At 30.6% G+C, this 24,698-nt stretch overlaps 5 protein-coding genes across 15 annotated transcripts; 4 read left to right on the forward strand and 1 right to left on the reverse strand.

The window, feature by feature from the left end:
- Nucleotides 1-265: 265 nt before the first annotated feature.
- Nucleotides 266-13,774, reverse strand: Npl4 (nuclear protein localization 4). Of its 5 annotated transcripts, none has more exons than XM_074239054.1 (13): nucleotides 13,624-13,774; nucleotides 11,781-11,980; nucleotides 11,395-11,475; nucleotides 10,908-11,100; nucleotides 10,641-10,815; nucleotides 10,425-10,562; nucleotides 10,039-10,342; nucleotides 9,824-9,961; nucleotides 9,616-9,763; nucleotides 9,379-9,539; nucleotides 1,709-1,860; nucleotides 802-1,251; nucleotides 266-429 (listed from the first exon to the last, which is right to left on the reverse strand). In XM_074239054.1, exons 2-13 carry the CDS (start codon nucleotides 11,802-11,804, stop codon nucleotides 417-419), a joined length of 1,977 nt encoding a protein of 658 aa, XP_074095155.1. In that variant the 5' UTR covers nucleotides 11,805-11,980; nucleotides 13,624-13,774; the 3' UTR covers nucleotides 266-416. The 5 variants fall into 5 exon arrangements, with proteins under 5 accessions (XP_074095155.1, XP_074095154.1, XP_074095157.1 ...); XM_074239053.1 differs by lacking the exon at nucleotides 13,624-13,774 and adding an exon at nucleotides 12,429-12,564; XM_074239056.1 differs by lacking the exon at nucleotides 13,624-13,774 and adding an exon at nucleotides 12,151-12,399.
- On the forward strand, nucleotides 1,946-7,920 carry LOC141524902 (uncharacterized). Its single transcript, XM_074239059.1, has 4 exons — nucleotides 1,946-3,464; nucleotides 4,354-4,671; nucleotides 4,885-5,034; nucleotides 5,124-7,920. Exons 2-4 carry the CDS (start codon nucleotides 4,354-4,356, stop codon nucleotides 6,456-6,458), a joined length of 1,803 nt encoding a protein of 600 aa, XP_074095160.1. The 5' UTR covers nucleotides 1,946-3,464; the 3' UTR covers nucleotides 6,459-7,920.
- Nucleotides 12,451-19,394, forward strand: LOC141524903 (uncharacterized). 7 transcript variants are annotated; one of them, XM_074239061.1, is made up of 12 exons: nucleotides 14,145-14,320; nucleotides 14,466-14,571; nucleotides 15,521-15,612; nucleotides 16,380-16,489; nucleotides 16,625-16,747; nucleotides 16,842-17,167; nucleotides 17,232-17,525; nucleotides 17,610-17,800; nucleotides 17,894-18,082; nucleotides 18,481-18,537; nucleotides 18,785-19,045; nucleotides 19,206-19,394. In XM_074239061.1, exons 1-11 carry the CDS (start codon nucleotides 14,285-14,287, stop codon nucleotides 19,016-19,018), a joined length of 1,758 nt encoding a protein of 585 aa, XP_074095162.1. In that variant the 5' UTR covers nucleotides 14,145-14,284; the 3' UTR covers nucleotides 19,019-19,045; nucleotides 19,206-19,394. The 7 variants fall into 7 exon arrangements, with proteins under 7 accessions (XP_074095166.1, XP_074095165.1, XP_074095167.1 ...); XM_074239065.1 differs by lacking the exon at nucleotides 14,145-14,320 and adding an exon at nucleotides 12,451-12,581 and having other exon boundaries at nucleotides 18,785-19,394; XM_074239064.1 differs by lacking the exon at nucleotides 14,145-14,320 and adding an exon at nucleotides 12,680-12,699 and having other exon boundaries at nucleotides 18,785-19,394.
- A 149-nt stretch (nucleotides 19,395-19,543) lies between these two features.
- LOC141524901 (sodium-independent sulfate anion transporter) lies at nucleotides 19,544-22,886 on the forward strand. The gene is made up of 9 exons (XM_074239058.1): nucleotides 19,544-19,896; nucleotides 20,327-20,553; nucleotides 20,662-20,857; nucleotides 20,925-21,145; nucleotides 21,235-21,574; nucleotides 21,642-21,944; nucleotides 22,013-22,158; nucleotides 22,244-22,574; nucleotides 22,633-22,886. Coding segments are annotated over exons 1-9 (1,941 nt in total). The 5' UTR covers nucleotides 19,544-19,895; the 3' UTR covers nucleotides 22,809-22,886.
- A 231-nt stretch (nucleotides 22,887-23,117) lies between these two features.
- Nucleotides 23,118-24,698, forward strand: LOC141524911 (uncharacterized). Its single transcript, XM_074239081.1, has 4 exons — nucleotides 23,118-23,573; nucleotides 23,642-24,034; nucleotides 24,116-24,203; nucleotides 24,262-24,698. Exons 1-2 carry the CDS (start codon nucleotides 23,411-23,413, stop codon nucleotides 23,836-23,838), a joined length of 360 nt encoding a protein of 119 aa, XP_074095182.1. The 5' UTR covers nucleotides 23,118-23,410; the 3' UTR covers nucleotides 23,839-24,034; nucleotides 24,116-24,203; nucleotides 24,262-24,698.

Here is a 24,698-nt window from a genome sequence, read left to right on the forward strand (position 1 = left end):
ATTATATTTAATATGAATTATCACCAAGTAAATCAACGATGTTGCTGAGAAGTCATCCGACTCGAATTGACATCGACGAAAGCGATTACAACCAATAAATTTATACTCCAGTTAATATTCTTCCGACCGTAAGCTCGGAGATTGACAATCGACCATTTTATTCTTCGTTAATTAATTAATTAAGCGAACTATTTTTCCACTCCTGTATCACAGTTTTTCACTTATTAAAAGTTTTACAAATAAAATTTGTTAGATTGTGTGGTGCTTTGTTTATTTATTTTTTTTTTTTTATTGTTACGCGATAAGATTTTTAATAATCAGTTGTAATCAATCGATACAGCTCGGATGTATCTCTTTCTCACTTGTTCATTAATTTAATTGCCATACTTCCATAACTTATCAAAGGTGGAGTCTTCTCATAGAAGCATCCTATAATAATAATCCAAATAATAATTCAATTCTTACATTAATTGCTTATTTATTAATTAATTTTATCAATCTTATATAATATTAACTTTAATTTAAAACATTAAATAAATGAATATAAGTGATGTCTAATGCGCAAAAAAAAAAAAAAAAAAATTCAATTTTCTTATAAGTATTTTTATTTCTATTTAGATTTAAATAAAGACCAAAAAGATGGAGAAAAAAAAATTGTTGGTATGTCCAAATATCCAAATTAGTTATTACATCCTGTGAGAAAACAAAAAAAAAAAAAATAAAGTAATGAAATAAAAATGTACAAAAAACAAATCAAATGACTATTGATTAATAATTGTTGTAATAAAAATGAGTTTTTACCTCGGGAGGCTGCACATTTCACATGAACCCAGCTCAGCAGGATTCAAAAAAGTGCAGTGAGGACATGTCCAAAGCGACTGAGTGGACGTAGCAGTGACACTGGAACTGGTACCAACTCCAATTCCAATCCCAGCACCCGCAGACGAGCTTCCGTCGTTGCCAAACGAGACTGACTGAGAAGTCATAGGAGCAGACGCCGTTGTGGCGGAAATCAGTTGCTCCACAGTGGCCCAGTGCTCGCTCCGGGCCCACTCGAGAGCTTTTTGTCTGTCGTTCTGTCTGATCGCCTCCAGTAGAGGTGACATGTAATCCTTCATCGGCAGCATGTCCATTGTCATGATGAAAAGGAGTAAATGGAAGTCTGAGATCGCTTCCAAAAATTGATCGGGACCAAATTGCTGCATGTACGTACACAGAGAAGTGAATTCTTGGATTTGTCCATCGACCAGTCTGCGAAATTTAAAAAACAATTTTTAAAAAATCTATATGTGAATTTAAAGAATTATTTTTAGAGGAATTTTTTATAAATATTTTTTTTCAGTTATAATTTAATTAAATGAAAATTAAAGTAGCAGATATTTAATCAATTTAATCATTTTTTAAAGAAATAAATTAATGAAAAAAAAATTAGAAATAAAAAATTTCAAAAAATTAAAAATGTAATTTTTTAAAAATAATTTTTTGGAAGAAATTTTTTTGTTAAATTAAAAATTTCTTACATTAAAATTTTTTTTTAGAATTTTATAACAATTAAATTAGAAAAAAAAATTTAATTGAAAAATTTCACATGTGAAAATTTTAGAAGTTTTTTTTTTTGTAATTGATTTATTAAAAAAATTTTTAAAATTGACAGCTGACCGCTAAAACTTCAGTATTATGGTGATTTTAGTGTTATCATTGTCTGTACCTGTTCTCAACCGGGAAAGGTGTGACATTATCACTGGCAAAAAATGTAAACTGAGGTGTCAGTGGAGTAGAAGCAGGAACATCAACCAATAAGTACTCGACAGGCAAAGGTCTGGCCAATCTAGACACCTCATTTCCATAGGAATCTTTTCCCTGCAATAAAACAAAAGTAATTAGTAAAATAACAATAATTAGCAATAACGATTTTTAAACAAAGATTATACGCATGTGCCGGCTGCAATTGCTCTGGATTTCTGGGCGAGAAATCAAACTTGCCGCCTACTCGAAATATCTGTCGACTATCGACTTTTTGTGCCGGGTAGCCCGCTGCATTTTTTCGCGTGACAGTCGTAACTGTCCGGTTTAACCAGTAATAACAAATATAATATTACCAATTTAAATTAGTAATATCCACGACTGGGTAAAAAAATTCTAAATTCCGACATTGTCACGTGAATATTTTGAAATTAAAATCTAAATCTAAAATAAAAAATGTCTTGTTATTAAATATTTGGTTGAGGGTTAAGTCTGTTCGTATTCGGGCGTAGATTTCCTGTCACGGAAATGGCGGCAAAGAGTGCAAAGACAAAGGGTACCTTGATGATAAGGGGAAAGGGGTGAAGATAAGCTCGAGGCTCTCTATTCGTAGAGGAAGGAGTTTGAGTTTGGCGGTACGCTACGGGGAATAATCGGGAAGAGGAAAGAGTAAAGGAGGCAAGAGGCAAGAGGCGGGTATAGACGAACGTCCAACTACTATACTAAGTAGCGACCTAGCGACACTGCGCCCTCACTCTTTCTGGTGTAGTGGTAGTAGGTGGTGGTGTCGGTGATTTTCAATACACATATGTAAAAACACAAAAGCATAACATACAGATGGATGGTGGTAGCTGTGAGCTAGAAACTCGGGTACTGGTATCTCTCATACGTCACACATGTGTGTCTCAGTGTCAGTGTTAGTGTGTCGGTTCGCGAGTGAGTAGTGTGTGATGTTGGACGGTCGGCCGTGGTCGTCGTTCGGTTCCTCGCCGCCATGCCAGTGGTTAGTGTAGTGAACCAAACGTCATGATGTGGCAATCAAATCAAAATCACTAGTTGAAATAATATAAAAGGTGTCTGGTATTAAATGAGGCACCTTGTTACCGGCGAGTTACATTATGCTGCTGTTCACATAACCGTTCAATAACGTCGCCTCAAGTTTACAGAGTGATTTAATATTTAAACGTCCAAGTCCGACCCGCGATACCGATAGCAAGCAAACACACTACACCGCCGAGGAACGACCAGAGTGCCAGCGGCAGAGTCGCGCGCGCGACCGAGAACACAGAGGGGGGGAAAGACGAGGGAAATTTTATCCAACATTATATCTAATATAATAAATATAATAAATAATAAATACATTTACTATTTATTATTTACAATAAATACACATATATTTATTTACATAATAATATTTTAAATAATAATAATATATATACCTATATAAATATATATTTTATTATTCGTATAGTACTGAGTAAGTAGAGTGGTGATTATAAAGATGCCGCGCAAAACATCAACCTTTTAGCTTCGATGCCTCGACAAGTTTATATCTAACATATTACATGCATATATTGTGTATATTATAAGACGCGGGTGTGAAAGACATTGTCCTGGAGGTCTATCATCATCATCATTCAGCTACTAAGTCCTGGGAAGTTAAGATTGAGCTAATACGTGATAACGAGTCCTCCTTCCTGGTGGACACACCATTCGACACGGTATGATTTTCATTGATTTTATTTTTCATGTTTATTACTAGACAGAGGTAGTGTTAGAGGTGTTATTGTTGTTGTTGTTGTTATTATTATTATTATTATTATTATTATTATTATTATTATTTATTTTTATTATTATTGTATTGTAGTTTTAGTTTTAGTTTTAAAGTTTGGATAATAATAATTAATACAACTGTGTTTTTTTTTTATTCAGGAATTGTAAAGGTGCCTGAGTTGAATTATTGTGTTTTGTCTATATAATAATTTAATGTAAACGCGGCAATTTATTGAGTGATGCTCGACCACAAGTTGATACGAAACGTGGCCGGCCTCGACGTTGTAGATGTGGGTGTGTTGAGTACATACTGACTTAATATATGTATGGGTGAATGATATTTTTTGCGTTTAATAAAAAAAGAAAAAAAAATCATTCCAAGCTGTTTGATTGTCGTCACAGCGATGTAACAGTTGAGTGGTTAAGTTATTAAATGTACAGCATTACGAAAATTTAGTAGACCGCCAGAAGAATAACAGCAGGCAATTAAATGAATAGATAGATACAACATATAGCGTAATGAGAATGATAAATACGTATTTGCGTAGTTGCGTATGTGCAGTCGGTGGCTCTCTTTCTCTCTCTCTCTTTTGGTCATTAGTTCTCTCTCAATTCAGTGTGTTGTATCAACCGACCTACCAACCGCCCCCTTTTCTCGCTCGAACGTACAAGCTTCTGTACTCTTTTGGCGGGAGTTTCAGCGCACGCGTGTTTATAAATTTAACTTTGTACTTTAATAACTAAAGTGTTGTTACTTATTTTATTTTTATTTGCCCTTTTGTTGTTAATATTTTTTTCTACCTAATAATAAATAAAAATTTATTTCTATTTGCGTAGATGCTCGACCCAAGTGTGCTGACCGACCTGGAGGAATTGACGTTATGTGGATTTTGCAAACAAAAGTACAACGACGCAGAACTTTGTCCAAAGTATTTGAGTTGCAAGCACTATTTTTGCTTGAGATGCATCGAGAGTAACTTAATGAAGGGTCGGGAATTATTTTGCGCGCACTGCTGGAAGAGAACAGATCTTGGTGATCAAGGACCAGACGCTTTGCCGACCAATTCTCCTTTACTTGCCCTAGCCAATAACTTTACCTACCTCAAAATTACCAGTAACAATACGTCTTGCAAACAGAATGATAAGGAACGAAAGGTATCATTTATTTTCATCATTTTAATAGATAAAATAGTGATGATAGTTGTAATATAGACACATATGTTGATGTCTACATAGATGTAGTTTAATGTTGAGAAAGCACATGACAAATGAGAAGCCTTACTAGAATTATAGCAATAATGGGATTATTATTCAAGGCTATCAGTTGTGTATCATAAATTTAAATTAAAAAACAATTTATTGTTACAGAGTGAAAATTGTCACACTCATGGAATGCCCCTCACTTTGTGGTGCTCTTCTTGCTGTATATTGCTATGTCGAGCCTGTGCTACACCTCATGAACACCCTGGTCACCAAATAAAAACGCAAACAGATGCCAAAGAACAGCTTATATCCGACGTACGTCCATTTATTTACACAAAAATAAAGATTTATTTATATTGATGAATTATATTAATTTTTTTTTTTTTTACTGTCTGTTTGTCTAGGTCCAACATGAGCTAGTTACAATGGGAAAACTATCGTCAGAAATTCAAAGAATGGCGATGCAACAGAGAGAATTTTTAATAAAAGTTCTCGAAGCCTGTGTAACTCTCAAGACACACGTGGAGACTGACTTACAGAATGGATGGACACATTTTCCAGAAATATCTGACGCACGTGAAACACTTGGCAAAGCTAAAGCTAGTCTTCAGGTGAGTGATAGCCCGAATGATGTTTACAGTCTTCATTCCCACTTAGTTATGGAAAAACAGAGGCTACAATCAAAGTATCAAGAAATGATGCTGCAATGCCAATTGGACGATCTGATTGGTAACTCCGGGGTAATATTTGATTTTGGTTTGCTTAAACAAGCGCTCGCTAGTATTCATTCTGGCGAACCTATTTTATTACAACCGGCTGGAAATGGCAGAGTGCATAATCACATAGCCGCAGCTCAAAATCCCATTCTCTTCCTCGCAAATTACTGCATGTCTCAGCTGTATTCGCGCCACGTTGTCAGCAAACAGCACATGCAAAACGGTACCATCGATTACCACACCAACATGATACAAACTCCAGCCCCGCCGGGATCTATTCACATTCATCCTGTTCAATTGGCACCGCAGAGTCAACCAATAGCCCAAACCCAATTGCTTATTCCCCCAGGATCTCCGTCAGTTAAACCAGTACAAACAGTTCCGCCAAATTCAATTCTTCAACCACAGCCGAATGCTTTTATGCAAGATAATGGTTCCAGCGGAAGTGGAGTTGGAAGCTTATCTGTTCATTCGCCGACAAGCAACAGCAGCATAACTGTTACTCTACGTGGACCTTCTGCAAATCCCTATCCGATGTATTACTTCAATATTGAGGTAAACGGATCGCCGCACGGGCGTATTGTTATCGAAGTAAGACCCGATGTAGCTCCGAAGATGGCCAAAAATTTTAGCGTTCTAGCTACTGGAGAAATCGGTGTCGGTTACAAAGGATGCTCGATATTTCAATGCTGGGAAGGCGAGTCTGTCATCACCGGGGACTTTGAATTAAACAATGGACGTGGAGGCCGTAGTATTTACGAAGATGGTTATTTTATGCCTGACGATACTAAATTCCCAGCAGTACGGGGCGCAGTCGGTATGCGTCGTACACAAAAACGCCATGATAATCTCGGTATGGTCGGCTCCCAATTCCGAATTATTTTGCAAGAAATGCGTGGCTTTACCGGTATATTTGGTCATGTTGTCGAGGGGCTGGAACTTGTCGAAAAAATATCTACCTACGGCGATCAAACCGGTAAGCCAACGAAGACGATAATTATTACTAAATGTGGTAAATTGTAACGCACGAACGACGCAATTAAGTGTGATAACGACAAATGCAATTTCGACGATCTCTATGCGCTTTCATCGTTCAAAATGATTAGAGGATAATTATTATTTTATGTTGTGCGAAGAAAACTAATCTATTAATATTATTATTATAATTATAATGAATCATGGGAAATTACTATTAATATTATTATTATAACTATTATTATTATTATTATTATTATTATTATTATTATTATTATTATTATTATTATTATTATTATTATTATTATTACTACTACTATTATGATTATTATAAATATGAAATGTGACCATCGTTATACGTAGGTTGCACCTGTTGCGTTTTACGGTGCACCGTTAAGTTTATTGTCTTGATTTACTATTATTATTATATCAACTATACAAAGTAGAGATTTAAAAGATGTTGAATCTATTTTTAAAGAGCAAGTAATACAAAAAAAAAAATAATGATGTTGATACTGGTAAATAGAACCGTATTTTACTATGTATGATGAGTAGTAGTGGGGAAAAAAAGTTGTAGAGATAAAAAGATAGTTTAAAAGGGCATCAACATTACTTGATGCTGTTTCTACAATAGAGACGATGGTTCCACACATACGTACCTCATATCGATCGTAAAATCGATACTAAAAAACTTCTAGCTATATTTAATAATAAAAAATGTTTATTTTGAACAAGGCTCGTCGTTTGTAATCATTATTAATTTTTTTTTTCTTATATTAATTGATAAAAATATATATTATATTATAAATAATGACTACCGACACGAAACTATAGATTTTTTAAAGAGAAAAATAAACGCGATCACGCGGATCTTAGTTTTGACGATATATTTAGCGAGTAATGTATATGATTATTATTATTATTATTATTATTATTATTATTATTATTATTATTATAATTATTGAATTAAGTTTAAACAAATAAATATTAAAAATGTCAAATGTTGGAGTATACATATATAAATGATATATATTATATACTAATAGATATATTATATCTATATAAATGTATATGAAAATATATTTTTAGTCAAAACATTTGTGTTATTGTTTGACGTATGGCAAATTTTAAAGATTGCTATTGATTGCGTACAAAAAATAAATAGAGCTGAGAAAAATGTATGTGTGATTGTCAATTTTTTGCGATTGTAATTGTTGTGTTTTTAAGAGAGATAAAAAATAAAGTGCTGGTTTAAAATAATAAAATTAGGTAGACAAAAATGTCTTCCTTCTTTTCGTTCGTTAACGACGAGAATGGGAAATTTGGATTCGTAATGTTTATTATTGTAATTAATAATAATTATTATTATACTTAGATCTTAATTGTGTAAATATTAACTACGGGGCCTAACTACAGCGTAGAACGCAAAGGCGTCCTCGTACCTTCCAATCGATGATTAAAGTAAAATGAGTAAAAAAAAAAAATATTAAAAAATACAAAAAAAAAAAAAGGAAATATAAATGAAATAAAAATATATTAACTAATAAATCATTCCTTAACAGTGTATATCAAAAGTAAAAATAAAAATACTACGATAATCCGTTAGAATAATAATAATAATATTAAAAAAAAATATTAAACAAATAAAATGCTCGTGTAACATCTTCGTTAGTCCAATTGTTATGTATTATAAAATTGTATAAACTATCACTCCTACGTGGGAAGATTGATAAGTACGACGATGCTATTTAAATGGCATCGAAAGAGTTAGATAATAATAATAATATTATTAATAATAATTGAAGAAAATAATATGTGGACGCACTATATATACAAAAAAAAAAAAAAATTATTATTATTATTATTATTGTATATGTACACCAGAGAGATACTATTGCACGCCATGTTGAGTCGTGAATGCCTTTCTCGAAGTGAACCTCATTCGATGTTAAACTTAAAAGTTTTAAAACTTGTTAATTAAATGATAAATGTGTATTGTAAAACATGGCTAAAAAAAAAAAAATAATAAAATAATAATTACTATGAATTATTAAAGCGTACGCCGGTGTGTGAATTTTATCGCGATGAGTGGCGAATACGTATTTAGAATAGTCTCATCGTATTAAGGATATAAATTATATTACACTATTAAAAATAAATAAATAAAAATATATATTATTATAAATCTTGGAATGTGCAAAACTAAATAAAAAATCACGACGAATTAAACGAAAAAAATTTAAGTATATTTTCTGAGCTCCGATGTAGCCCACGTATCCGCGCTATGAATCTAAATAAATAAAACAAATATATCCACGGTTAAGGCTTGTCCTACCTGTAAATAGACATATATTTTTATGAATGCGACAAGGCAGATACGCGTAGATTGTAATAACGACTTCGACGACCGTCAGTTTAGTTTTCACCCTCGCAAATCGATTTAAAATAATAAACAAAAATTAAATGAAATAAATACCATCTATCTACACGAAATTTGTAAGCTACATTTTTACTATTTTTCTTTTCTGCCTTTTATTAATTATCATTATGTTCCGTTTAATTTAATAACTTCAATTTCCAATACTAAATTATTTATTATTATTGTTATTATTTTTATTATTATTATTACTATCACTATTATCATTGGTAATTAAAATTACTATTAGATGATAAAAATAAAGTTATGACAGTTGTTTTTGTAAACCGGCCTACGGTATTATTTATCTACGCATGAGATAAACACATGTCACTTTACCAAATGTAATTGATGAAGAAGAAAAAAAAAAGAAAAAAAAAAAAAAAAAAAAAAAAAACAATCTATCATATTTGGTTCATAAATTATTCTATTTCGTTCAAACATTTGATGTTTTTATTATTAAACCCAAAACTTTTCTTATACATATCCTTAAACTCCTTAACTGATAGATAAAAAATGAAAAAAAAAAAGTTTTGTCAAAACTAATCTTACCTTGTAGTAGACATCTGGAACGTACTGCTTATCGGACGATTCACGAACATACCCAAGTTCTGGAGCATCTTTGGTGGGTACTAGACAATTATCACGCACTAGTGCCATACACTGATTCGAGACTTGATAACCTTCCATGTGAACTTGGTTCTTATCGTCTCCTGTTTAAATAATAAATTATCCGACATTAATATTATGTAATTAGATTTCACTCTAAACACAATTAGATAAACCTACCTGTAACACAGACTGTGACAAATTTAGAACCAAAAATTCCACTGGGTGAGAAACGACATGGATTTGGATGTTGATTTTGATAGTGACCAGCCATAATACATTCTTGAGCAGAAAGGAAATGACTTTCGATGTTCCGGACATGTTTCACCTGCATAAAAAAAATTAATCTAATGTTTTAAATATAAGTTAATTTTTTAAAAATACTTACAGTTCCTTTCTTTATGTCGTCAGCAATTAAATCAGTGAAAATCCAACCAACTCTTCTTAAATTAAGTTTTTGAGCTAATTCTTGAACTAATGGTTCTCTTTCATCGGGTAAAAGATTTATTGAGTCTCTTGTACTTTCCTAGATAATAAATTGAATTATTTTGAATAAATAAAAAATGAGATTGATAATAAATTTATTTTTAAAAAAGTATCTACCTGAGGAGGCTCATAAATTGCAGCAACAACAGCTCGTATTCCAAGAGGAACGTCTGAATGAATTTCATATCTACCGTACAGATAACCCAAGCGTTGATGACCTGTGCTTCGCCAGTAATTAAGAAAGCGTTCTACTAAACTCGCGTTTTCAAAAACAACATTATCGATGTGCCGATAAGGCTGTCGATTTAGTGTTATTGCGTTTGGTTGACATTTACTGCAAATACCACGTGGCCACGGTGGATGATCTTTACATCCTCTCTTTATACGACAACTGATGTCTTCTAATTGTAAAAATTTACCTCTAAAAATAAAAACATAATTTCTAATATCAAGAAAATTTTCTTAATAAAAGTATTTTTTTTTCTCAGTGTAATTAAAATTACCTATCCACTCCGGCAGTGAGTTTTCTTAGATAAGAGTGAAATGACAAATGTTTGACATTCTGTTCTTTCAAATAATTTTCATCGAATGGTTCCAGTGATGAGCAGTGGACACAGCAACCATTAGCTCCATGCCTGCATCTGTGATTGTTAAAATATAATCATTAATAATAATAATTATAAAAATTTTAACGTATTATATGATTTATAAAAAATTACAGTTTCTCGTCGCGTTTGCGTTGGATTTTCCCATCCATTTTCCACAGTTGCTGGTCCACATCATCGATCTCGGTGGTGGTTACAGGTCTTACAGTCACGGGAATTGAAGCTGCTGACGTCGATGTAGAAGGTAAACCTTTACTCGTGCTTGGCGTTACATCCATAGGAACTGGATCTATGATAATTAAATTATTGTTATAGTAATAATTAAAATATTGAAATAAGTAAATAAAAAAAAAAAATAAAAAATTAAAAAAAAATACATACTCAAATCTGCGGTACTAGTTGTGGGAGTATTCCAAAGAAGAGTACCATTAACTGGTGCAAGATAAAGCATGTCACCATGGCCGAGTCCACACGCCGAGATTGACTTACTTTTGCTGGATACAAGCCCATCTTTGTGATTCCTTTGTTTGTATAAACCGAATCCAAAGCTGTTTAATTGAAATTCTTCATAAACCTGCCCAAAAATATTTATTATTAAAATTATTTAAGTAAATAAAAAAAAAAATTTACCAGGTACATTAGTTTAAAAAATTATGATACTGAAATTGAGAGACATTTAATAATTTTGAGAATTTTTTTAACAAAAAAATTATAGCAAGAAAATTTTAATTAAAAATTTCATCTTTAGAAGCTCCAAAAAATTATAAATGAGATTTTTATAAATAATTTTCTATGCCTAGTTTATTTTTCAAGAAAAATCAAAAAATTGTCAAGTGTCTGTTAACTTCAAGCTCATTAAAAAAATTACCTTTTCAAAGAGACTGCAAACAGTGTCTGTAGGGTCAATATCAATTCTTTTTGTTCCTTCGGGTGACTGAACTCGCAGCGTCTAAAATTAGAAACGGATTAAAAAATTTATATTTATTGAAAATAAAATTATAAAAATACAAATTCTAGATAAACAATATCAGATATCCAACTAGTTGATACAATATAGATCATAGCAACCGTCTACTCAAAAACTGACGCGTGTATTGCAGTAAACATTCTCGAAATTAATTTAAAATCCAAAGCTTAAACCTAAAATTATCCAGCAATAAAAATAACCTTGTAAATTTAACCAAGTAATAAATAATTAAAGCTATGATAAAATAATAATAATATAAGGTAATAATTAATAAAAAAAAATCTTACAATTTGTTTCAATGATTTTGACATTTCGCCGGTGACTATGATGCATCAGCTGTTCTTTATTTCAGTGTGTTAAACCCGCTTGTCTGAGTGTCCGCAAATCTCCAGTGCGCTGTTTTCAACGCCGTTATTCTTATCGAGAATAGAGTGCGCCTTAACACTTGTATCACTCGTTATGTTGTCATATATATGTAGGTGTATACCTATAAGTATATTAAATAATATATATATATATATATATATATATATATATATATATATATATATATATATATATATATATATATATATATATAAAATGAGTGTTGTGTTTCAGATAAAAAATTTCTGCCGAGTCAACTTGCTGTGGGCAACCTAACCTCAATGGACTTACGCGTAGACAAATGTCTTGGCAAATAAATATCAAGATATCATAATCAATCTTTACATATATATATAATATATATATTTATACCAAATACACACACTTTTTTAATCCGTATAAATTTTTTTAAAATTATTTTTGCAGCACAAAATTACGAGTATAATTTAATAAAAATAAACAATAAATTAATGAATCACTGTGGTGCACTTTTCGATACTGATAGCAAACTAAATATTTAAAGGGACTTTTACTCAAATATATTTAAAATATTTAAAGTACTAACATACCATCATGTGCATCAGGACACGAGACACAAATAAATAGTCAGGAGGACCTCTTTGTTGTGGTAGTAGTCACGTTGTCTTTGTCTCTACAAGTTAATTCTTCGTCTGTTTCATGACCAACACTATCAGACGAGCAAACGTTACACTACTTTAAAGGTATGTACGTGCGTGTATTAACTTCTTGAAAATCAAGAATGAGTAAGCGTTAAAACTTACAATATAACAATAACGAGTAGTTGTAATCGTCTATATTCTCTACAGTGCGTTCGAATAGGTAAAAATTGATATTACATATTTTTAATTATATTAATTTAATTTTTATTTTACTAGACAGTACGAGTAGCAGTGTATGCGCGCGTGAGCTTTATTTTATTTAAGTGAAGTAACTTTATAATGAGTAATGAGTATCAAGTAAGGCTATATAGCAGCATGCGTCGATATGTATATCTACACTTCACAGGGTCATTTACCAACTGCCTTCTACAGTTAAATATATAAATATATATATATATATATATTTTTTTTTTTTTTCTGAATAATGTGCTTCTGCTTATCATAAAACAAATGAATGAATTAAATTGATATTCGACAAATAATTCTTCTTCCAGATGAAGGTGATGAGGACGGCGGTAAAATACTTTACGTGATTTATGTCTACTCTGATAAACTATTTGAGTTGTTAATATATATATATATATATATATATATATATATATATATATATATATATATATATATATATATATATATCAAAGCTTTGGTCTTTCGCGTATCATGATTGACATTAATTTTTCAGCACGTTGCTGCATTGGCTTGCGCAGTTTCAAAATTGCGCAGTAAAATAAATAATACTGAAGTTAACGGTCAGCTGTCAATTTTAAAAATTAAAAAAAAAAATTAATTGCAATAAAAAAATGCTTTTAAAAATTTTCACTTGTAATTTTTATTAATTTTCACATATGAAACTTTTTAATTAAATTTTTTTTTTAATAATTTAATTGCTATAAAACTCCAAAAAAATTTTTAATATCTGTCAACTTCAGTGTTATTAAAATAAAATAACAAAAGTTGGCGGCTTTTGATTTTATTCAAACCTACGTATGTATATATTCTGCGTAAAATTAAAACTTTCTATTAACGGTAATGAGAACACTGTTAAAGTTCCTGGATGACCTCCTTTTTACTACTTTTTACTTACTTTTGCAAATTCAAACTCTACTGACAGTCCCAACTTTACCTAGGGGTTTCTTCTTGCCAAGAATTATTACCGCTCTCTCTTTCTATTTATCAGTTTCTTCGTCTTTATCCATTACTTCTTCTCTTCTTCTTTCTCTTCCTCTTATTTTCGGTGGCCCTCAGCACAAGAGTTCTGATGCGCGTTTTAAATTTTCGTGGAGGATGCATTTGGTAGCCAGTAGTCATCTAGCTTAGAGGTGACTCCTCTTTATTTTTCTCGTGTTTTATCCAAATTATCACTTATCATCTCCAAATTTATAAATTGTACATGTAAGTACTTATTAACTATCACTCATACTCCGTTTAAAAAATAAATAAGTAATTATTAATTTAAACTTCAAAATCAGCTGATTGATTGACGCAGATAAAATCACTCACTGTTAATTAAATAACGTTGATCCAAGATTCACCAGCTTATTTGCTTGTTGTCGGTTGTATTTACTTGTTGTTCTTTACTTCGATTGGTACGTGCAGCTACTGCTCGAGTCAGTGTCCGAATATTTTAATATTTCTATTCTTATCTACCGGTTGTTCGTTTGTTCTTTGTGATCTATTATTTAGTCTACACCCCTAAGAGCTTAGGAGTGATTATTATCTTTAATTATCTTTAATTATAAATCATAATGTTGAGATACATTTGGAGTTTACCTCCGATAGCTGTGAGTACTTATTCTTCTCACCTACTCGCAGTTCCATGTATTCAAACAATTTAATTTGAAAATTTATTATTATCAAATGTCTTTTTATAATTAATAAATATAAATTGTTGTCATAAATAAATTAATAAGAATTTATTATTTTCAGAGGCATAAAAATATGGATGACAATGAAGAAATGGGTACGAAAGTGGAGCTTTACGTGTATGATTTGACCAAAGGAGCTGCTACGATAATGTCTCAACTTCTTATAGGTATATTTATCAATATTAAAATATCTTGAGTACAAAGTGAAGGATAAACTTGTCGTTATTAAATATAAAAATAAATATGAAAAATTATAATAAAACTAAAGAAGAATAAACTGAGAAGGTAACGTCGTGAGAGTGATACAAAAATACAATCTAAATAAAAATCACGTGCTTGCCGGTCATCGGGTACATTTTTATACCAGTATCAACAACTTTTTATTTTATACACTGACCAATCAAGTGGACTCTAAGCATCACTTGTTACGAGTAAAGCTGCCAAATCCACTTGGTCCATGATCTTACTGAGAAACTTTAAATCATCCTCTATTTTAAATTCTTTTGTCTGTTATTTTAATTTTATATGTTTGGTAATTCTTGTGACACTGATTGCTTGTTCCAGCCAAAATAATTTGTTTGATTACATTGGTTAAATAGAAATAACTTAGAACAACAAGTGCAAGTTAAAGTAAAGAAACACAGGGGAAGAATTATTTATACGCTTTGGCATGCAGAATTGCGGAAGCGCTTAGAAAATCACATGGAATAAAATTAAGTACTAATTCTACTTGTCTCAAGGTTCATTTTAACAAGTCGAAATAACATTTAGTTATTTATAATTAATGTATCAATTTATTTTGCTACTTCACGAGCTTCGTCTTCAGTACTCAGACCTTAGAAATATTTAATTATTTAAAATAATTAGACAGGTCCTTGTCATTTTTAGATACCAATTGTCGGACTCTTTCAGCTTAACTGGAATTCAGATATTTATACTCAATTAGACTTCACAGGCCATTTCTTATGATCTATTGCTGGGTACACAAACTCGCAACCGTGAGAAAGCGAGTTTAGTTTTGTTATATTTAGAAATTAGGTTGACAGCTTCTAAATGATTCTTTAAGTGTTTCCTTGTTCATGTGCAGTTATAATTATTAACATTTTATTGTTTCAGGTCGACATTTGGACGGCATTTGGCATACAGCGATCGTTGCCTACGGACGTGAATATTTCTTCGGGCCATCTGGAATACAAAGTATTCGACCAGTAAGCATTTAATCAATGACTAATTATTTTTTTTTCTCAATCTGTTAGCGGGAGAGCTATCACTTCTTTTCTTTATGATTATGATTATGACTCCTATCATGATTAAACTTGACTAAAAAATAAAAGTAGCAATGAAACCCCAGTAGTTTAGCCATACGATACGATTATGTTCTGAGACGTGGACTAAATTTGGTGCGAGCGCTTCCAAAAATAATTTTACCCAACTCGAGCTTCTCTCACGCGGCCTCTCTCTCTCTTACGTCCCATACGTTTCCTGGTCACAACTCCTAGCGAGCAAATCACGACGGTAAGTTCCACGTACCGTGTCTTATCTTTACACCCATGTTTCTTTATTTTAAACTAATTCACCACTAATCCGCCATCTTTTCTGTTAAATATTTTGTGATTTTCCTGTTATCAATAATGCTTTAAAAAATAGTTACTTGAAAATTTCACTCGCTTGTCAATTACCGAAATTCATGAACTGTTAGTGAATGTGTCAGTGTAATTTTATAAAATTTAAATTTATATGTTAGTTATTATATTTTTATTTAATTATTATTACTCAAATTATTGTAACAAATCACAAGCGCGAGTTTATTTTTAGTTATAGTTACTGTTGCGTTAGAGTACGCTCCAAAATTAAAAATTTTATTAATAGAAAAATATGTTTACGTGAAATAGAATAAAGTACAATTATTGATATTTTTATTTATTTTATTTATTTATTTATTTATTTATTTATTTTTTTTTTTTTTCAATTACAGGGAGGAACTGTTCTTGGTGAACCTCAGCGAGTGGAAAAACTAGGCGATACATTTTTACCTTACTCGGTATTTTTGGAGTACATTAACGGATTGGGAACATCAAAATTCGCGTGAGTAATTGGTACTTTAATAACACTTATATTTGTTTATAAATTATTACTTTAAGTCTAATAAAAGATGATGATATTATAATATAAAATTAATTCGCTTACACATTGCTTACACATACGATGTCTTTGGCACAGGGCCGGCACGTATCATCTTCTCAGACTCAACTGCAACAATTTCTCTGATGAGGTGAGCAACTTCCTGGTGGGCAGCGGTATTCCAAAATACATTCTCGACTTACCTGAAGAAATAATCAAGACGTGAGTGTCATCGCGGGAGAACATAAAAAAAATAGTAACAAGAGAGTCATACTTATTAATAGTTAAACAACTTGACACAACTTGTCTCATGCAGGCCCATAGGACAGGCACTAGCACCACTGATAGAAACCCTCGCAAACAGTGCGAGCGCCGGATTCACAGTCGGGCACAGATTCGTCGAGCCAAGGATTCAACGTGAGGTCTCACCAGAGTATCAGCTTCTTAACACTGCGATTGAGGAAGCACGGCTCAATTCAATAGCTTTGGAGGAGAGGAGAAACGTGCTGAACGAGAAGCTTGCTAAGAAGGAGCGGAAAAAGAAAAAGAAGAAGAAGGAGAAACACGATAAATCCAAAGGAAGTGGTAGTGAGAGTAACAATACAGGACCTAGTAATTATTCTACAATGGCAGATAGTGAAGGTTAATAATATCAATTATTGTAGTTTAATTTTTTGATATTAAGTTGCTAATCTTGATGTTTTAGTAGCGGAAATGCAACCAACAAATGGCGACATGGGCGCAGAAATGTTGCCCTCTGATCGAGTTCTTCAGATGGAAGCTGATGAAAAACGCGAACTTGAGGAAAGAAAACGTCAGAGAGATCCTCCAATTGTGTTCAAGGAGTTGACAGATCTTGCAGCTGAATTCGATGAGCTTTGTCGCTTACTCGAGGGAAAGCTCAATGAAACCGAGACAACAAATCTTGATGAGCTGCGCCAGTATGCATTAGAGAATGAAGGGTCTTGGGCGTTGGGTGATAACTTTTTAAATTTCATCGGTCAGTTTTAGTTTTTATTATTATTTAATTTTTTTTTTTTTATTTATAAAAATGAATATTTATTGTGAAAATTAAATTTAACAGGGCGAGTTTTGTACGACAAATCTTTGGACACTACAGCGAAAGTAAAGCTACTGAATATCCTTGCAATCGCTGCGTTAAAAGATGACGTGATTTTGTTATTACATCAAGATAGAAGGGAACATACGATAATGAATTATGCTTTTGACATTGACCGTCATCCAATTGAAGAACAACTTCCGTTAGCACAATTTGTAAGTTTAATATTTAATTTTACAAGATAAAATATTACAATTTAATATTTGTGAATTAAATTTTATAACTTTTTGTTTTTTTTATTTTTTCAGATCACTAACATGTTTGAAAATTTAAGTAGCTCAGAGTGGTTACTGTACATCTCAGAATGGCAGTACAACAATCAAGGTATCAGTAATATCAGAGTAACGACAAAGGTAGCAGTACACTCACTATTATCAGAGTCGGCAGATCTTCAAGCCTGTGGCGCGGCGATTATTCACAACCTTGCTTGCAAGGAGGTAAAAACTGTGGTCTGTATCCTTCTCGCTTTGTGTAATTGATGTTAAAAAAATATTTATTTAGTAAATTATTCAATTATCGTAACCCATTGTAACGCCTGAATCCGCTGATAACCGTCACATTGACTAATTTCTTTTTAAATAGAAGTGCTGCCTTTCATAAAAAAAAAAAAAACAATCTTAAATAAACAAGCAAACAACAGATCTGAAATTTAAAAAATTGTTATTGTTACCATATATTAATAATATGAATGATTAACTTTCATCATGCATTTATTTATTAAAAAAAAAAAATAAATAAATAAAAATAAATTATTTTTGTCGCTAAATTTTAAATTGCTTATCGGTGACAAGTTTAAAAGTCAATTTGTCTGTAGGGATTGTGGATATTTTTTCAGAAAATGAACAAAAACAAAAAGCTACGGCAACTTTTACCGAAAGGCAGCAGTTCTAAGGTATTTTTATTCTCCAATCAGTTATTAAATTCTTTATTAACGTTTAAATAAGGTAATTTGTTTGTTATTTTTTTTTTTTAATCAGATTGTTCTAAAGATTATATTATAGATCTTTTAATTAAATATTTATTTTAATTTTATTTTGTTAACATAATACAATATTGTTACTCAAGTATTTGTCAATATTATCAAATATTTAATGCTTATTATTATAATTTAAAAAAAATTTTTTTTTTTGTTATTTCAGGTGTTTGATGATGTTGCTGTAGAATTGACAATGGCATTACTCCAGTACTTCAACGGCAACCCATCGGAGGAACACTTGTATGCTTGCATGAAAGCCTTAGCACGCTTTACCCAAATCAGCGGTCATGAAGTGCCTCAGCTCATTAAAATGATTGGCCCAGAGCCCAATAAATTTCGCGGAACATCACGAAGGGTCGACGAAATGATCGACGAAGTCAATAAGAAGCTGCGTTAATTATATTTATTCGTCTTAAATAATTGCGTGAGATTTTTTTTTCCAAGTATTTCCGTTATAATAATTATTATTATCGCCGATTATTGATATCAAAACTCTGATAATAATTTTTATTTGTTGTCTTACATTTTTTTATACTTAATATTGATCTTTTTAGATAATTCAATTGAATAATATTTTTATTTAGGTTTATACAGAAGTGCAATCTGCTGTCGGAAATTTTAATTGCAGAGTATAGAAAAAAATAATGCATTTGATATCTAATTAGGTTTACTTAAATAAATTAATACTAATTTTAATAAAGCTGGTTTAAAAAAAAATCAGTTATGACAAATTATGTATACTAATGACTACTATTAAATTGTTTATAAAAGTATGTGAATAGCTGTTAAGTGATTGTCAGATATAAATATTAATTATAGTTTAAATAAATATAAATAATCTATAAATCGTTAATGATTATCATAACGTGTTCATCTTAATCACCTATGTAGGAAGGTGGTACTCTGAACCGTGGATAAGTACGTTAGATGAATAAAGTGTTAGCTGTAATACCCACACGATTAGTTGTTAAATTGTGCTAGTTCCTCTTCTCGACTTAATTCTGAACATTGAAATTGTATTCAAGGTTTTTATTCACTCGTTTATTCTCAAATCATTTCTTATCTACTTCATCTCTTGTTTATCACACCACGCAAAAAATCTCATTAAACAAGATAAATAGTATGATTATGCTTAAATATATACATTTTTAATGAAAGTCAAATGAAAAAAAGGCAATATGAGTTTTGTCAGAACAATGAAGCTGATAATCAGTTAGTGCACCTTCTGTGATACTGGTGATAGATGATACTTTCGCATTGACCAAACACCTATCAGTAAGTTCAATTTTTTTTTATTAGATAATTATCAAATAGACGATCACTTTCACTATGCACTGAGAGAAAAAATTTATTTTGAAAAAAATTAGCAATGTTGTAAGAAGAAATTAATTTGTTAAAATAATTTTTTAGCTGAAGAAATAAAATTTTTTTTTTGTAACTTTCTTATTGAAAAAAATTTTTATAGATTTGGGAAAAAAACAAGTTTTAAAAAAATTCGCAAGTTGTCTATCTTAAATGGTTTTTTTTTTTTTAACAAAAAACTTAGAATGAGAAAATTTTTTATTTCTTCAGCAAAGAAATAAAATTATAAAAAATTTTTAACAAATTAATTTCTTACTCCAATATTACTAATTTTTTTCAAAATAAATTTTTTCTCATTGGATGATTAATATTTTTTATAACTTTTAATAAAATTTATGTACAGTGACTTCTACAGATACACACGAACGAGTATTAGATGTAGAATTAAACTGTCCGAAGCAACAATCAAAATTAAAACGTTTTATTCATCGACACATTCCTGTAACGCGATGGCTACCGAATTACTCCCGATTTTATGGTGTTTCCGATTTTATAGCTGGTATAACTTTGGGGTTGACGATGATACCACAAAGTATTGCGTACGCTGCACTTGCTGGCTTGACTCCACAGGTATTTAATTTATTTAAATACTTAAATACAATAATAGATAATATAACAACATTCTAAAAATAAATTAAAAATTAATACCCGGTGATATCTTGTTTGAAATATTTACAGTACGGATTATACTCGTCATTTTTGGGTGGCTTTATCTATCTTATCTTCGGAACTATCAAAGAAGTGTCTATAGGTGCAACATCGCTGATGTCTCTTGTCACTGTTGAATACACGCGAGACATGCCCGTTGACTTTGTTATCCTTTTATGCTTTTTAGCAGGATGTACTGAGTTATTAATGGGACTTATGAATCTAGGTAGTATTTTTAATTCAAATTCCCTGAAATAAAAAATTTATTCTATAGATTATTTTATTATAAATAGGATTTTTGGTTGATTTTATTTCAATGCCAGTAACTAGTGGATTTACAAGCGCAACTTCGATCATCATAATTATATCTCAATTACCCGGTCTTTTGGGTTTGAGATTCAAATGTGAAAATCTTACAGAAGGAATCAAAAAGTTGTATCAAAATTGGAGAAAAATACGGCTTAGCGATTCAGTATTAGGAATTTCGTGCATTATTTTTCTGCTAGCATTTCGAGTAAGTGAATAATTGAGATCAAATCCAATTAATTAATTAATTATGCGCTCTTAGTTAAATAATAGATGTAATTTTTTCTTTAATTACAGAAATTAAAAGACATTGATTGTTCTAAAATTAAGAGTAGAAACAAATCATGGGGTAAATTAATACAGAAGACCTTGTGGTTCCTGTCAATATCGCGGAACGCAATAACTGTCTGTATAGCTTCTTTTATTACATACCATCATTATCATAATGGAAGTTCAATATTTATAACAGCGGGTTCTGTTACTCCTGGTCTTCCATCATTTAATTCTCCTCCTTTTTCTTCTCAAGTTGGAAATGTGACGTACAACTTTTTAGACATGTGCTCCCATTTAGGCAGCGGAATCATTATGGTACCCTTGGTCGCTGTTTTGACAAATGTTGCTATTGCCAAAGCGTACGGTAAGTTTTTAATAAATAATTTTTAATAATATACCAAGAAATTAAAAGCGCATTGGATTGATTTTAGTACGCGATGGAACAGTAGAAGCGACCCAAGAAATGCTGACTCTAGGTGTTTGTAATATTGCTGGATCTTTTGTATCATCAATGCCAACTTGTGGTGCTTTTACTCGAAGTGCAGTCGGAAGTGCCAGTGGTATCCAGACACCCATGGCTGGACTCTATTCTGGAATAATGGCTCTGCTTGCTTTGAGCTTTCTTACTCCTTATTTTAGTTTTATACCCAAAGCTTCTCTTTCTGCGGTACTTATTAGCGCAGTTGTATTTTTAATTGATCTGAAAGTATTTAAAATATTATGGAACGGCAGTAGTAAGTAAAAATTTTTTTTTAAATTATCATCTTACCTTTCTTCTTAAATTAATTGATGCTTTTTGTAGAAAGAGATTTGATTACTGCGGGCAGTACTTTTTTAATAAGTATTTTTATAAATGTTGAATCTGGTCTTTTATTTGGCACGTTAATTAATGCGTCATTTTTACTATATTTGTCGGCAAGACCATCTATCACCATTGATAAATGCAAGGTAGTGTACCAATACAAAAACAATACTTACTTTTTTTATAATTAAATAATAAACCGATTAAATAATTATTATAAAAAATCTTCAGACTGTTTATGGACTTGAATATGTCATAGTTAAGCCAGAAATTGGGCTGTTTTATCCAGCAATATCATACTTGACGAATAAAATAAATCGAATTGCTCGCAAAGAAGCTAAAGGTATTTATCCCGTAGTCGTCGACTTTGATCGGCTTCAGGGAATTGATTACACTGCGGCAAAAGGGATACAAGGCATCCTGTCTGATTTCGAGGGGAAATCTCAACCATTGATATTCTTAAATGTAAATCCTAATGTCGTAACTTCCATCATAGGTCTCAGCGGCATGAAAAATTTCAATGCAGTTTGTAATCAAGACGATCTCATTGACACGCTTAAGAGTGAGTTTCTGCAATAATTTATTTGTTAATTTTTTATTATAAATAATTTTAATTGCAGATTTAGAGATAACTGAAAAAATTTACATAGCTCAAGATCCATCTTTCAAAGAATTATTGAATAAATCTAGCGATTTCACTAGTCAAAAAGATAATGCGAAAGAATCAGTACTCACTGAACAAGAATCTCTATTAGCAAGTGATAAACCAAGTGAATTAAAATCTACTGATTGTTGAAAATTTTAATAGTTATCTCTGTAAAAAAAAAATAAATGTTAAATTTATTTATTTAAAAATTTCTTATTTGTAATTTATAAAGTGCTTTCCAAACCATGATACTTAAATTAGCTGACAACTGTCCATTTTTTAAATTATTATGACAGATCAATTACATTAAAAAAATTCCTTAAAAAATTTCCACTAATAATTTTTTTTTTTTTAATTTTCTTTCAGTAAATTAAAGTAATTAATTTTTTTTTCATTAGTTAAAATAAAATAAAAAAATATTTTTTAAAAATTGTACATACAGTTTTTCAAGTTTTTTTACAAATGAAAATTTTTTTTTATTTTTTTTTTAAATACGTTTTTCAATAAAAAAAAAACCTTTTTAATTTTTAGATGTCGGATAACTTAATTTTCATAATATTTTTTCTCTTCTTTAGATAACACGCGCATGTCTGTGCCAGTTTTAGTGGTTATGAATTTACAATAGTGTCTCGGCAATTGAAAATAAATTACAAAATAACAATTTATCAACATTTAAATATTTAACCTAATTTCATTAATAATTAAATACATATATCGTTAACATTCTAATTGATAAACATAATAATTAAAATATGTGGAATAGTTTCAATGCATCAATAATGTTTCTCGATATTCGTCACTTATGTAAACCTAAGTTACAAATTAATTATCCATTAAATATACAATTTTATTTTAATGAATTATCGTCATCGAATTATGACAATGTTATTTCTCTGGCACGTGAAACGATTAAAGGTAATTAATTAATGATTGATTATAATTAATATCCTCTGACAATTTCATAATTTTTATTTTTTATTTAGTCCTAAAAATAATCACTACTGTCACGAGAGATAATCCTGGCAAAAGTGATGAATATATAAGGAGTCTTGTAATAGAAAGGTTGAAAAACATCCAAAGCTGTGGTAATGCAACTTTATTAGACAGCAAAAGATACCGAACAAGTTCTGATCAAGATATTCAGAACAGATGGATTGATCATGCTTCATTTATTGCTTAATTCACTCAGAGGATGGATGAAGAGTCCTTTGAGGAAGAGTACAAGTATTACATAGAGCATGCTTGTGGGTTGAGAAGAAATAGCAGAGACTGGGATCCTAAAAATTGTCAAATGATTTAAAACGCACCTACGTTAACGGAAGACTGCAATGAGGATCTTTACAAGACTCTGTCACAGTGGAAAATTTCAAACTCAGGTATGCAAACAAATCTTATCAGTTTAAATCACGACATTAATTACATTAATTTTTATGACTTAATGTAAATTTGTTTTGTAGATGAGTGTGATATCATAGAAAAGTTTAAGAATGGAAACTGACGCTGTAAATTTCAAAACTATCTTTGAAATTTACAAAAAAGCAGGAGGTAAGTTTTATAAATGCAAACGTTGAAAAGGGTGTTTTCAATTTCATTTATTTTTCAGCAGAAATATTTGGTTGAAGAATTTAATCATATCATCTCTGTTGAAAATATCAAAACAGGCTCAATAATCAATATGCTATGACAAAATGAGTGAATATTTATGTTTAAATATTTAAAATTTATCATTGTTATTTAAGTAATATAAAGTTTTATCAAAACACTTGCTAATTTGATCAATAAAATTATCGTTACATTACTTTGATTGTATTACTTCGTCCAGGTATAAGATCTCCGACGACTTCTAAAAAAACTTCAAGTCTTCAGACAAACTATTATTATTAATATTTATATACATTTTTATTTGATTGTAAGTTTGTAATACATTCTTATTCAATTTACCTAAAAATTTAATTTAATTGTAAAAATTTTGAATTATTTACTTGATTATTTAAAAAAAAAAATTTCCAAATATTAAAAAATGAAAAAACAATTTTTTTT

The sequence above is a fragment of the Cotesia typhae genome, unplaced genomic scaffold, assembly GCF_013202065.1.
Source record: "Cotesia typhae breed Kobodo isofemale line unplaced genomic scaffold, CoteBio_Ctyphae contig_23, whole genome shotgun sequence".
Classification (NCBI taxonomy): domain Eukaryota; kingdom Metazoa; phylum Arthropoda; class Insecta; order Hymenoptera; family Braconidae; genus Cotesia; species Cotesia typhae.